This window comes from Bos taurus, chromosome 4 (assembly GCF_002263795.3).
Source record: "Bos taurus isolate L1 Dominette 01449 registration number 42190680 breed Hereford chromosome 4, ARS-UCD2.0, whole genome shotgun sequence".
NCBI lineage: Eukaryota > Metazoa > Chordata > Mammalia > Artiodactyla > Bovidae > Bos > Bos taurus.
The window spans coordinates 65,745,930-65,761,520 of NC_037331.1; the positions used below are offsets into that span (position 1 = coordinate 65,745,930).

The following is a 15,591-nucleotide window of genomic DNA, read 5'->3' on the forward strand; positions in this document are numbered from 1 at the left end:
CACAGGACTTCTTGCCCAACAAGAACACCCAGTAGAATGGATCTACACCCGTTTTAGGGGAATAAAGTCACTTACACCCTACCTGAATTTAATTGCTCTAATCATTATCAATGGAAGAAATAGGACTAAAACTCTAATTAGCTCTGATCCTCATAAAATTGTAATACCTATCAATAAATCTCAATTTGAGAACACATTACAAACGTCTACCAATTTCCAAATAGCTTTTCTGGAATATTTTGGAGAAATTACATTTCATTATCCTTGTGGTAAGCTGTGGAATTTCTTCAAAAATACTGAATTTATTATTTCTCACGTTACCAGCTCCCAGCCTATACCACAGGCTGAGGTTTTTTATAGAGATGGGACTAAAAACGCCAAAGCTTCAGTCTGGTCTCTTAAGGAATATAAAGTCTTTTATACTAAATTTCATTCTGCTCAACAAAATAAATTATATGCTCTTATTCAAGTTATTTGCCTACATCCTTTCCCCATTAATATAGTCTCTGACTCTATATATTCAGTTTTTGTATTAAAAAACATAGAAACCTCCACGATAAACTCCAATCAACTTATTATTTAACAACTCTTTTTTGAACTACAATCTGTTTTTAGAAACTGCAGTTCTCCCATTTATATTACACATATTCGAGCACATTGTTTACTTCCTGGCCCCAAGACTTATGGTAATGAGCAAGCTGATAAATTGGTTTCCTTTGCTACTCCAGATACTTCTTGACTTCCTACTTTTGCATTCCAGTCCTCTATAATGAAAAGGACATCTTTTTGGGGTGTTAGTTCTAAAAGGTCTTGTAGGTCTTCATAGAACCGTTCAGCTTCTTCAGCGTTACTGGTTGGGGCATAGACTTGGATTACTGTGATATTGAATGGTTTGCCTTGGAAATGAAGTGATCATTCTGTCGTTTTTGAGACTGCACCCAAGTACTGCATTTCGGACTCTTTTGTTGACCATAATGGCTACTCCATTTCTTCTGAGGGATTCCTGCCCATAGTAGTAGATATAATGGTCATCTGAGTTAAATTCACCCATTCCAGTCCATTTTAGTTCGCTGATTCCTAGAATGTCAACATTCACTCTTGCCATCTCTTGTTTGACCACTTCTAATTTGCCTTGATTCATGGACCTGACATTCCAGGTTCCTATGCAATACTGCTCTTTACAGCATCGGACCTTGCTTCTATCACCAGTCACATTCACAGCTGGGTATTGTTTTTGCTTTGGAAAACTTAGCAGTGGCCACAGGACTGGAAAAGGTCAGTTTTCATTCCAATCCCAAAGAAAGGCAATGCCAAAGAATGCTCAAACTACTGCACAATTGCACTCATCTCACATGCTAGTAAAGTAATGCCCAAAATTCTCCAAGCCAGGCTTCAGCAATACATGAACCGTGAACATCCTGATGTTCAAGCTGGTTTTAGAAAAGGAAGAGGAACCAGAGATCAAATTGCCAACATCTGCTGGATCATCGAAAAAGCAAGAGAGTTCCAGAAAAACAACTATTTCTGCTTTATTGACTATGCCAAAGCCTTTGACTGTGTGGGTCACAATAAACTGTGGAAAATTCTGAAAGAGATGGGAATACCAGACCACCTGACCTGCTTCTTGAGAAATCTGTATGCAGGTCAGGAAGCAACAGTTAGAACTGGACATGGAACAACAGACTGGTTCCAAATAGGAAAAGGAGTACGTCAAGGCTGTATATTATCATCCTGCTTATTTAATTTATATGCAGAGTACATCATGAGAAACGCTGGACTGGAAGAAACACAAACTGGAATCAAGACTGCCAGGAGAAATATCAATAACCTCAGATATGCAGAGGACACCACCCTTATGGCAGAAAGTGAAGAGGAACTAAAAAGCCTCTTGATGAAAGTGAAAGTGGACACTGAAAAAGTTGGCTTAAAGCTCAACATTCAGAAAACGAAGATCATGGCATCCAGTCCCATCATTTCATGGGAAATAGATGGGAAAACAGTGGAAACAGTGTCAGACTTTATTTTTGGGGGCTCCAAAATCACTGCAGATGGTGATTGCAGCCATGAAATTAAAAGACGCTTACTCCTTGGAAGGAAAGTTATGACCAACCTAGATAGCATATTCAAAAGCAGAGACATTACTTTGCCAACAAAGGTCCGTCTAGTCAAGGCTATGGTTTTTCCTGTGGTCATGTATGGATGTGAGAGTTGGACTGTGAAGAAAGCTGAGCGCTGAAGAATTGATGCTTTTGAACTGTGGTGTTGGAGAAGACTCTTGAGAGTCCCTTGGACTGCAAGGACATCCAACCAGTCCATTCTGAAGGAGACCAGCCCTGGGTGTTCTTTGGAAGGACTGATGCTAAAGCTGAAACTCCAGTACTTTGGCCACCTCATGCGAAGGGTTGAGTCACTGGAAAAGACTCTGATGCTGAGAGGGATTAAGGGCAGGAGGAGAAGGGGATGACAGAGAATGAGATGGCTGGATGGCATCACTGACTCGATGGACGTGAGTCTGAGTGAACTCCGGGAGTTGGTGATGGACAGGGAGGCCTGGCGTGCTGCGATTCATGGGGTCGCAAAGAGTCGGACACGACTAAGCGACTGAAGTGAACTTGCTACTCCAGAAGAACAGCATGCTCTGTTGCATAACAATGCTGGCTCCCTACACCATCTATGGAATATCCCATACCACCAGGCTAAAGAAATTATTAGTAATTGCTCTACTTGTAGACCCCTATATCTTGGACCCATCGCACAAGGTATTAATCCTCGCAGTTTGCAACCTAATGAACTATGGCAAATGGATATAACTCATTGCCCTGAACTTTCTCCATCTTCTTTCTTGCATGTCTGTATCGACACTAATTTTTCTTTTATTTGGGCCACATCTCGTCGCGGTGAGCCTACAAAACACATTATAACTCACTTATTAACTTGTTTTGCTGTAATGGGAACTCCCAGTTCTATAAAAACACAATGGCCCTGCCTATATTTCTAGACACTTTAAACAAGTTTTACAATCTTTTTCTATTACACATATTACAGGTATTCCTTATAATCCACAGGCACAAGGCATAGTCGAACGAGCACATCACACACTAAAGTTACAAATAAAAAATTTAAAATGGGGGAATACACAGGAACACTACTGTCTTCCTTATCTAAAGCAGACTTTACTATATTCCAACATAAGATATTTTCTAAACCTATAACTATTGTTAATACAGCTTTATTTGTTTTAAATTTTTTAAACTTACCACAGGGAGATATTTTAACGAGGGCAGAAAAGCATTTCGAGGAATTGAAGGACGCTTCTCTTCCTCTGCCCATCTGGTACAAAGACAGGTTAACGAAACAATGGAAATCTGGGAAACTAATCTTACAGGGAAAGGGGTATGCTTGTATTTCCCCAGATGGATCCAACAAACTCACATGGCTTCCTCTTCAGAAGATTCGACTCAAGGGGGCCCCCGGCCTTCAAAATGGAGACGGGACAACAAAAACCCCAGGAGGAAGAAATTCCAATATGGGCCATGCCGGCTCGAATGATCTCCAGGAAACATCACCCTCGGTGGCATCACCCTTATGATCTCCCCACTTGGGGACAAATAAAACCCTTATTAATCAAGCTAAAAATCTGGTTTCTCAACAGAGAATGCTTCAGCGTCCTGAATACGTTCTCCTGAGAATGCTCAGTCTCCTGACCTGTGCCTCCCCTGCGTGAACCGGATTAACTAATCAGACTTAACTGGGCTTACTTACTCAACCCACCTTTATTGCATGTCATAAAATGGACGGAGAAAAGAGAGATCCTGTCAATGACTCCACCCATATGCCCCCTCCCTGGGGAGGAGGGAAAACTAATTAACATTTCTTTAGGCTATGAAGTCCTTCCCTTGTGACCTGGGCCCAGGAAAATTATGCATAAACGTCAGCCAACAAACTTGGGCTTTTGTCCTGCCTCCAAAAGAAGACTTTCGGACATTGCTTGGATTATTTACTGCCCTTTCTTTGTCTGTGAACCATGTTTATACTACTGAGACTTTAGGGAAAGAGTTAGGGAAAGAACAAAGAACATTATGCAAAGGGTTTACTTATAAGAACTTTACACATACTCCTGTTCATTGGGACAAATGTCAAGCCAAATCAGGAAAATTAATGTTTGTGGCTAATTATACAATTGTTGACTGGGGACCCCATGGTATGTGGTTTTCTAACTGCTCAGAAGAGGACAACAGCACGGTGTGTGACTATGTTGCGCAAGTGACATGGAAGGTCACCGACACTGCGATGGAGCACTACCACAACAAAGGACTTCTTGGGTGGCTTGAAGGTGGATAGCCCCACCTCGTCCTAGGATGGTCCTCGACAAACAGAGTGGGCCTGAACAATGGGACGCTTGGAAACTTGCTGCAAGCACCGAAGAACTTGGAACTTGGACCGGACATTTCACAGGGACCAGTCGTGGTCTTCGTAACTATTTCTTTTGCTATAATCAGTCATATTTTATACAGGCCTGTGTCCCACTTTCTTTTGTTATAGCCAAAGAAAATTTACAATAAGACTTTACGTTCTGTAACTTGTATTAATTGCAAACTATATACTTGTCTTAACTCCTCTATCTCTTTAAGAAATGGTTCCCTTTTGATTCTTCGATCTCGACGTAATTTGTGGTTACCAGTAAATCTCCAACGACCCTGGGAAGAAGGTCTCATGGCTGGACTTGCTTCCAGATTACTTCAATTTTGTGTCACTCCTGTTCATTTTAATCACAGTGCCTACGACTGGGAACAAATCAAATTTCATTTACAAAATATACATTATAACGCCTCTCTGAATGTACAATTACTGCAAAAGGAAATCTTTGAAACTTTTTCTAAACGTCTCCCCTCCTCCACTAATTTGGAAACTTTAGCTGAACAACTAGCCAATCAATTATCTGGGCTAGACCCACGAAGATGGTTTCAAAGTATTACCCACTGCATCAGGTCTGGAACTGTAACTTTGGTGATTGTCTTGATAATTATATTTGTTGTTTATCATTGCCTTTCTATAAGGTTGGTTAATACTAAACAATGGAGAAGGCAATGGCACCCCACTCCAGTACTCTTGTCTGGAAAATCCCATGGACGGAGGAGCCTGGTAGGCTGCAGTCCATGGGGTTGCTAAGAGTCGGACACGACTGAGCGACTTCACTTTCACTTTTCAGTTTCATGCATTGGAGAAGGAAATGGCAACCCACTCCAGTGTTCTTGCCTTAAGAATCCCAGGGACGGGGGAGCCTGGTGGGCTGCCGTCTATGGGGTCACACAGAGTTGGACATGACTGAAGCGAGTTAGCAGCAGCAGCAGCAGCAATACTAAACAAACTCAACTGGTCAAGACCTTTTTTTACAAATATAATAAAATAGGGAGAATTGTCAGGAAGCATTTAACGGGAGGCTTCCTGTGTGCTGTTTTGCATCTGTCATGAATCCTCTGTCTCTTATTAATTCCTGAATATTCAGGAATTAAGTGGAGTAGCAAACTACTCCCGGGGCTGAGGAATGCATGCACTGCCTTCCTTAGTTTTTCCATACGGTGAGAAGTAACTATTTACGACCTTCTTCCTTTCTATGAACCATACGGTAAGAGTAATTATTTACAACCCTCTCTTTCATATCAATGACCTCATGTTTCCTTGATAACTTCTAAGTTTTAATTTTATCTCTGCTGAAAATAGCTACCTTGTAAGACAGTATAAACACCCACACAATGTTGAATAAAACACCTTTGCTCTATCAGAGCTTGAGTCCCCGTGTCTTTCTTTTTTTCCTTCTCTCTCTCTCTCTCTCTCTCTCTCTCTCTCTCAGGCTAATTCTCTGGAGCTCAGAAACCTCTCATGCTCATTCTCCTGCCCAGGCTTCTAAGACCCTCTTGAGAAGGCGAACTGTGCCTTCACCCCCTCGAGAGGGCGCCAGGTGCCTTTGTGAGCGACACAAGCCCTGTATCTAGGATTTTATTGGTTTTCTGCGTAAACCAAGGAATATCAGCCTCTCTCTCTCTCTTTTACTTTATGGTCAACTCCGGACCACCAGGTTCCGGTCCATTAAAGGACCTCAACACCCTCTACTTTCAAACTGATTCCTCCTTTCTCTTTCTAAAACCCCAACTCCTTTGAGGGGCCTACCATCATCCTTTCCCCATTGTGGATATTTTCCCAAACTCCTGCCTACTTCCCTCATTCAGTGAACAGAACCCCCTCTCCTGTAATTCATGCTATTTCAGAATGTCCCAGTTAGGAGGCAAAAAAGCTGTTTAAAATGATCTGAACTAAGAACCTAACTCTGCTTATAAACGAGAAGTATTTCCCCAGTTTAACATACACTGAATTTTCCAGGGATGCACCCAGGAAAATGTATTTTAAAGGAAGACTAAAATCAACTATGCATGAGTGCTCAGTCACTCAGTTGTGTGGTATTCTTTGCGACCCCATGGGCTGTAGCCCACCATGCTCTGTGTCCATGGAACTTTCCAGGCAAGAATACTGGAGCAGGTTGCCATGCCCTCCTCCAGGGGATCTTCCCAATCTAGGGATCAAACCTGTGTCTCTTGCATCATCTGCACTGGCGGGCTGATTCTTTACCACTGTGCCACCTGGGAAGCCCCCAAATAAACTACACCTTAACTAAAAAAATAAAAAAGAAGACTATACCTTGCTTTGTTCAGAATTTTAGAAAGTTGCTATTGTTTGAAACAAAAAACAAAGAAGACATGTGACTACCGGCTATGCTGCTGCCTTGAGTAAACAATGCAATATATCTTTATCAGTGTGCATTAATAGCAACTGCATTCAGAGTAAATCTGTATAGGAGTATAAGCATCTGCTTCAGAGAAGGCAATGACACCCCACTCCAGTACTCTTGCCTGGAAAATCCCATGGACAGAGGAGCCTGGTAGGCTGCAGTCCATGGGGTCGCTGAGGGTCGGACACGACTGAGCGACTTCACTTTCATTTTTCACTTTTCATGCATTGGGGAAGGAAATGGCAACCCACTCCAGTGTTCTTGCCTGGAGAATCCCAGGGACAGGGGAGCCTGATGGGCTGCCATCTATGGGGTTGCACAGAGTCGGACACAACTGAAGCGACTTAGCAGCAGCAACAGCAGCATCTGCTTACTTCAGTAAAACTTCCAGTGGAGTCATACCCCCAAACTTACGTACTGAAATACATATTATTATAAATTACTTTTTATTTGTATTACATTTAGAGCACTATGTGTACATACAGTTTTCCTATGAAATATTGTATTTCTGAGGCATGAATTTCATTACAGGGTAGTAATGAATTTCAAAATATGTGGTATAAAAGGGGACACTGAGTCTGATATTGTTGAGAGTCACTGAGTTGGTTCTTCTTTTCATTCTCTTATTACATACAAATAGGTCTGGTCTGTTATTATACTAACAGTTTTTATTACCTTGACCTCTCTAGCAAAAGCAACATCCTCAGTCACCTTCTAATTTTAACTTCTTTATTAACACACACAATACCTGACATGACCCCATCAATGGATTGGCTTATTTATTTACATGCATTTTATTTGTCCCTGCCATTATACGGCAGGCTCTTTTAAGACAGGAACCTAGAATGTCAGTTCTGGCACTCAAATATTTCTTGCCTGCTATCACAACCTAAACCTAGCACCCTCCCAAGCACTTAACACTTGGTAAAGATCTACTGGCTTGGTCTTTACACATTCAGTGGTTCTTTTCCCCTGCTCTACCTGTCAGAACACTTATCTCGTAAAGGTTCATTAACAGTGCTTTTTGATGGGTATAAGAACCTATGAGAGTCTGTGTTCTGAAAAGAGGGTGGCAAGCAGTTCTTTTGAACGTCTAAAAGAAGTAAACAGTTCTTCTGAATACCCACCTTTGTGTGTCAAGTGCTGGCACTCCCATGTTTTCTTTTGGAGCTTTTCAAAGCACCGGGCAAGCAAGTGCTTGGTAAAGGTAAGAAGAACTTAAAATTAATTTTCCTGAATCATTTTTTCTGTTTTATAAAGTTCAGGCATAGAATGAGGCACACATACATTCCAGGAGAGGCTCACTATCAACAGAAGCAGTAGAAGAGTCAGGAATCCTATGCTGAGTTAATCATCTCTAAAAATCTCAATTAAGAAAATATTTGACCTATAGGGGTGGGATGAGGAGGGAGATGGGAGGGAGATTCAAAAGGAAGGGGATATATGTATACTTATGGCTGGTTCATGTTGAGGTTTGACAGAAAACCACAAAATTCTGTAAAGCAATTATCCTTCAATTAAAAAATAAACAAATTTTTTTAAAAAAAGAAAATAATCGAGTTTACTCTGAATAATGGAATAATTAAAACCATGATTTATAATGATCTAATTCTGAAAACAAAAGTTGCAGTTGATCTAAACATGGAAAGAAAGTACTTACGGATTCCTAATTTCTAATTATTTTCTCTCCTCTTTCTTCACCACAGACTATTGTGTGTGTGTTGAATGAAATCAATGTGAAATATCAATATTTCTAAGTTACCTTTAAGATACATCAACTAGAAGCTTAATTTCTGCATAAATTCTTACCATAAAGACATAGATTAGAACTAAAAGTCTGTGTTTATAAAATGAAATAATTATAGGTGAGAAATCATTCCAACAGACCTTTTTCATTCATCCTTCATACATATCATGGTGCATATTCAGTAGGCCAAGAAAAACAAGAAAACATTATCTTTTAATGATGTTTTAACTTTCTACCTATGGACCTAGAGGGTTCTTGTTAAGATTAATAAACTAATTTCAGATTCCCAAGTGTTTTACAACTATTGACAAAAACTTCATAAATGTATCATTTGTCCTTGATGGATTAAGCAAGAGCTTTAATGGGCACTCTTAGTTCAGAAAATCAAAGCAGAGAAAAATCCAGGGCTCTAACATTTCCCAAGACTGACTTTATTGGCCACAAATACCGTCAGTTGCTTTTCTGAAGTGACAGTCTTACTTCACTCATTTTACAGAAAATGAATGAATGCTAAAACCCAAGACTGAATAACACTCATCAGGCATTTTAGTATGTTTCATTTTTGCAACTCAATCGTAAGTGCTTTTCCTCAATCAACATACATGAGTATGCCTTATACATACTTCCTATTTTGTCACACAGAATATTAAAAAGATGTGTACACAAAGGTCTGAATTTAACAAAATTAGTAATTTTTACTGCTTTTTCAAGGACACTCTAAAGCGAAACTGAGACAGGATTTGTTTGCTTGTTTTCAAAGTGTGACAATGTGGTAGAGAATATAAAGGTTTAGTGGCCCTTACTTGGTAAGTGCTACAGGCCAGCAGTTTTATTCACCATGCTCTGCACCATCAGTGCAAATGTCCACAGAGTGAACGATGCCAATAACATCTTAGTTTTATCATGAAAATGGTTTTGACCCTGGAGACCTCCAAGGGTTTGCAGACCACACTTTGAGAACCACTGCCCTAGAGCCACTTCCCAAACAAGACACTCCAGGATATGTTTATCAGCATGGTGGTGGTTGTGGTGCCAATGTATCAGAACGTTTTTCAAATATAAAAGACTGTTCTTTATTCCGAGTTATGGCCTGTCCTTTCTTAGGTATTAAAATATATTTTCTTCTATGAAATAAAAGGGGAAACCAGATGGTAGTTTCTTGATTGCACTGCTTTGTTTTTTTTAAATGCCCTTATTTGGCAAAATGGGGCTTCCCTGGTAGCTCAGTGGTAAAGAATCCGCCTGCAACGCAGGAGACCCGAGTTTGATCCCTGGGTCAGGAAGATCTCCTAGCGAAGGAAATGGCAACCCACTCCAGTATTCTGGCCTGGAAAATCCTATGGACAGAGGAACCTGGTGGTGGGCTCCAGTTCGTGGGGTCACAAAAGAGTATGACACTACTTGACAACTAAACAACAACAAACCTGGCAAAATAAAGTCTGGCCACTCTATGCTAATTTCCAATTTGTTTTTAGCTCAATGCCCTAGGGTGTCCTTCATCAAACAATTAACAGTTTTCTAGATGCTCTGAGGCCCTTTTACAAGCTCCAAAACTAAATTCTTCAGGAAATAACTAAGAATATGCCATGGTGAAACACATTTCAGCCAATCAACAAACCAAATCTGTAAAAAAACAGCAGCATTCACATGGCATACCAGATTGGCAAATTTATACGAACTAGCTATTTATCCAAAACACATGCCACTAACGAAACCCGTTATTAAGCACCTTACAAATCCCACTCCAAGGATGCCTTCAATTGCACAAACTTCACAGTGGAAATTGTATCTCATTTCTTCGAAAGCAAAAAAAAAAAAAAAAAGGTTAACCAGATAATCTTTAAATTCCCTTCCAGTTGACCCTGAAAGCAGTGTGATTCAAAGTCCCAGGTAGTTAACTGATTTATGTGTGGTCCTGAAAAATTAGGAAAAGAAAACACAAACTGACAGACTAACTTACATATTCGGAAAATAGCTTGAAGCGCCAAATATCTAGCAATCAAGCCAACACAAACAATACACAAGACAGTAATAATAGCGGAAGGCTATTCCCCCATCAAAGTGTACTTCAGTTAACTAGTTCCAGAGTCTCGCTACAGATGGATAATGTGCACTGCAGTTCCAGGGTAACGTGGCAGAGGGAGGGGCTTGGGTGTGCGTTTTCCCAAATTAGATGTATTCTCCCTTCTAAAGTGAAGGATATGAAGAAAGAGGGGGGAAAAAAAAGTTGAGACAGAAAAGACAAAGGAATCACACTTAATTGTATTTAAGGAGGGTGTGTGGAGGAAGATGGAGAATATGCATTCATAAAGCTCTGATACCAAGAAAAAAGAATAAATTAAGCCCACAGTAAAATTAAATAGGATAGAATCAATCAGGCTCAAACTAGAGAGAAGTAGATAAAGTGGCAGAATTTGCCGAATTTTCTGCAGCACTGCCCCAATGAATTATTTCCGAGAGAGGGATCCACCCTCCGTAGCCAAGGCAAGTTATTGCATCAGGCGCCGGTGCTGGAGAAACCCGTTCTGTGCTTCCTACTAGGTCATCTACTCTTGGGGTTCAATTCCAAGCTTCTGGTTCTACCTGACTGGATGTGAGAATACCCTGTCCTCTCTAAATTCTGATGTCCATGCAGTGCCCTAGGAAAACGAGGCCTGGATTAAACCACCAAGCTCTCCAGCCCATGAAACCTCCCTCCCTTCCGCAAAATCAAATTTCAAAATGTTCCATATGAAGGATGGCTGCCTTCACCGAGTAACTCAGGAACATTTACAGCTTCTCACGTTTACGATCTGAAAGTTCACTCGTTTCAAGTGGTCTTTTCGGAACCCAGAAAATGACAGGAGCGAAGGATGATGAACTCACATTATTAGAGGAAAGAGAGAAAGTTCAAAACCTCCCCTTATCCAGGTCTCAACTATTTTACTTTCTCAGCGGACCATTCGGCTAACTAAGCACCGAATGAAGATGTCAAGGAAGAAACACTATTTAAAGCATCTCAAAGATTAAAAAAAAGAGAGTCAGGCGGTAAGAAGAGAGAACCCGCAGCTTCTTCGGCTCGTAACTGACCAGGGAGGAATTAGGAATCTCGCCACCCAGGAAGCACAAAGAACATAGCAGGGACAGGAAATCTAAAATTGAGGTTATTAAAAAAATAAATAAATAAAATAAAATAAAATTGAGGTTATTGAGCTAGAACAGGGTGGAGAAGCTAAGGGTTACAGATCCCAGCGTCATCGGAGAGGGAAGAGGCAAGGCAGTAACAAGGACTGGGAAAGGAGAACAGATCGCGAGAGAAGGGACGCAGGATGTCGAGGGATCCGCGGGAGTCACCCAAGGAGAGGGGAGGAGAGGGATCCACGGGAGGGAAGGTGGCCGGAGCACGCGGGGACTTGAGTCCAAAGTGAAGGAGGCGAGGAAGATGCCTGGAAACCAAGGGCTTCCAGAGAATGAAAGAGACGGGTAATCGATGAGGTGGACCGGTGCCCAGGAAAAAGAGAGAGAGAAGATGAGAAGGAGGGGACCAGGAGGGAGGAGAGCCGGGGCTGAGTGCAAAGCGCAGAATGCCGGTACCTGCTGGCGCACGGCTAGCCTGAGAGGTGCCAGCACCTCCTCAGCCCCGGCGCCGTCCATGCTGCTCCGGGAGGCGGCGGCGGGGAACCAGGTCGGGACGCGGGCGGGCTTGCTGATGGGCCGGCAGGGCAGGAGCGGAGGCCGGGCCGGGAGACCGGGCGGCGGCGACGGCAGCAGAGCGGCGCGGGCAGCTCTAAGCAGCGCCGGACGCAGAGAGGGCATGAGCCGGCGGCGCTGGGAGGTCTGGAGGGGGCGGCGGCGGAAGCGGCGCGCGCGGCCGGGCAGGGAGCATGATGAAATCGCAGCGTAAACGCCGCGGCGCGCGCAGCCGCACACTCCCCACCCCGCGACGCGGCGCCGGGTCGCCACCGGCCGATTCGACACAAAACCCCGGAAGGACCCGGAATCATTCAGAGCCCCGAAAGGGCTTGAGCCGCCTTGGGCGCACAAGAGGGCTGTGGGGTCCCAGGTAGACCCCCGGCAAACAGATTTGCACAGTGCGTTAGTGGACATTTAAGGACTCAGCCCTGTCCGAGACACGCGGACTGAAACTCACGAGGACCTTCAGAGCACAGGCTTGTACAGGGACACTGACGCTCTGGCCGACCCATAGGAGTACACACTTCTGTTTCTGTTCTTTCGCCCCCTGGTTCTTAAAGGGTCATGTCCGACTCTGCGACCCCGTGGACTGTAGCCCGCCAGGCTCCTCTGCCCATGGATTATTCAGGCAAGAATACTTGAGTGGGTGGCCATTTCCCCCTCCAGGAGATCTTCCCCACCCAGGCATGGAACCCGAGTCTCCTGCATTGGCAGGCGGATTCTTTACCACTGGTACCTGGGTAGACTCAAAACAGATAGAGACTTAGTGTTGCCCAAGCTCGGATGATCCTCAGATAAAGAAACACATCAAGAGAAGTGAATGATCTGTTCATCTTCACCCATCCATGCCTTCCCAATGTCAAGACAAAAGGTGAAGAAAGGGAGAAGAATGATGGACTTAATTTGGAGAAAATCAGTGCTGACCATCTTTTGCTGGGCGAACAAGATTTGAATCAGCAAAGATGAGGAAAGGCAAGAGGGAGTGGAGAGGAGCTTCCAAGTGCCTCGGCTTCCCTCTGCTTGGCCCTGCCTCAGCTGACCTGACTCATGGTTAGGCCCCAGATGATGGACCCTCTGGAAGTGGCTTCTTCTCTCCCTCCTGCCGCAAGGGCAGGTTGGCTGAAAAAGCTAGATTCTGTTTCCGCAGAGAGAATAGAAAAATAAAGAATGTGTTAATTTTAGAAATAGCATTACACACACACACACTAGAATGCCTAAAATGGAAATGATGGAAAATGCTAGGAGATGCTCAGGGACACTCCCACACAGCTGAGGGGAATGTGGATTGGTACAGACTTTGGAGGACGGCTTTGACAGTATCTCCTGAAACTAACGGTACACACCTTAGTCCAAAGTGGAGGAGGTGAGGAAGATGCCTGGAAATCAAGTCTTCCAGGGAATGAAAGGGGTCATGGGCAAAGAGGACCCGTGCCCAGGAGTATACAAGAGTACACAGGCTCAACAGACTGAAGTCACCTTTCCCAGAACTGTGAAAACTTCATAGTACCTCTCTTCCTCTTTCAGTTTGTGGTTCTAGAGAAGTACACATAACTTAGCATAAGCAGAGCAGGTACAGAATGTTAAATAATGTATATTCTTAAAACATTTATTTCAAGATTTAATTTTGGGGGATAGAATATATACTTTTATTGAAGTATAATTAATTTACAATGTTGTGTTAGTTTCAAGTGTATAGCAAAGTGATTCAGTTATACATTCATACATATATATATTTTTTTTCAGATTCTTTTCTATTACTGGTTATTACAAGATACTGAGTATAGTTCCTGGGGCTATACAGTAGGTCTTTGTAGTATGACTGTTTATACACAGAGAATATATTTAAGTTTGTTAAGCTGATGTGAAACTTAAATATTAGGCACCTGCTAGATGAGACTTCATTTAGTACAAGCTTTGATATTTATTAATTATAATTTTTATTTGGCTTTATTTTAATAGGTAATTTTATATTTTTAATTGAAGTATAGTTGATATACAATAGTATATAAGTTTCAGGTGTACAAGATAGTGATTCACAATTTTTAAGGGAGTGAGAGAGGGTGAGCTGGTTGGATGGCATCATCGACTCAATGGATGTGAGTCTGAGCAAACTCCAGGAAACAGTGAAGGACAGGGAAGCCTGGCGTGCTGCAGTCCATGGGGTTGCGAAGAGCTGGACACAACTGAGCAACTAAACAGCAACAGCACTCCACTTACAGCTTTTTATAAAATATTGGTTATATTCTCTGTGTTGTACAATATATCCTTATAGCTTATTTTACACATAATAGTTCATACTCTTAATCCTTTGCCCTTATATTGCCTGTTTATCCTTCTCTCTCCCTACAGGTAACCACTAGTTTGTATTTTATTTGTTGTTGTTCCTTCACTAAGTCTTGTCCAATTCATTGTGGCTTCCCTGTCCTTCACCATCTCCCAGACTTTGTTCAAATTCATGTTCATTGAGTCGGTGATGCTATCTAACCATCTCATCCTCTGCCGCCCCCTTCTTCTTTTGCCTTCAATCTTTCCCAACATCGGGGTCTTTGCCAATGGGTCAACTTTTTGCATCAGGTGGGCAAAGTATTGGAGCTTCAGCTTTAGCCCATCAGTCCTTGCTTTGAACATTCAGTGTCGATTTCCTTTAGGATTGACTGGTTTGATCTTGCAACCCAAGGGACTCTCAAGAGTCCTCCAGCACTACAATTCAAAAGCATCAATTCTTTGGCAGTCAGCTTTCTTTATGATCCAAGTCTCACATCCGTACATGAGCCTGTTTCTTTTTTGTTATAGTCACTAGTTTGTTTTATTTTGTAGATACTACATATAAGTGGTGTCATACAGTATTTCTCTGACTTACTTCACTTAGCATAATATCCTCCAAGTCCATCCATGTTGCTGCAAATGCAAAGTTTCATTCCTTTTTATGGCTGAGTAGTGTTCCAATGTACCACATCTTCTTTTTATCCATTCATCTGTTGATGGACACTTGGGTTGCTTCAGTATTTTGGCAATTGTAGATAATGCTTCGGTGAACACTGGGGTGCAGGTATTTTTTTCAAGTTTGTCTTTTTGGTTTTTCTTCAAGTATATATGCAGGAGTGGAATCATATTGTAGTTCTAGTCTTAGGTTTTTTTGAGAAAACTCCATACTGTTTTTCACAGTGGCTGCCTCACTTTAAATTCCTACCAACAATGTATGAGGGTTCTGTTTTCTTCACATCCTAGCCAACATTTGTTATTTTTATTCTTTTTGATGATAGCTGTTTTGACAGATGTGAGGTGATATCTCATTGATAGGTTTTGATTTGCATTTCTCTGATGATTAGCAGTGTTGAGCATTTTTCATGTGCCTGCTGACCATCTGCATTTCCTCTTTGAAAAAATT

The 15,591-nt window shown here is 42.1% G+C and overlaps 1 protein-coding gene across 3 annotated transcripts in view; it reads right to left on the reverse strand.

The window, feature by feature from the left end:
* Positions 1-12,407, reverse strand: part of GARS1 (glycyl-tRNA synthetase 1) — a 53,542-nt gene extending 41,135 nt beyond the window's left edge. For 2 of the 3 annotated variants that reach the window (XM_059885431.1, XM_059885433.1), the window contains exon 1: positions 12,105-12,407. In XM_059885431.1, coding sequence (XP_059741414.1) covers positions 12,105-12,326 — 222 coding nt within the window. In that variant the 5' untranslated portion in view covers positions 12,327-12,407. The remainder of the gene's footprint in view (positions 1-12,104) is intronic. The other variant, NM_001097566.1, reaches the window with a different exon arrangement.
* Between the last annotated feature and the right edge of the window lie 3,184 nt (positions 12,408-15,591).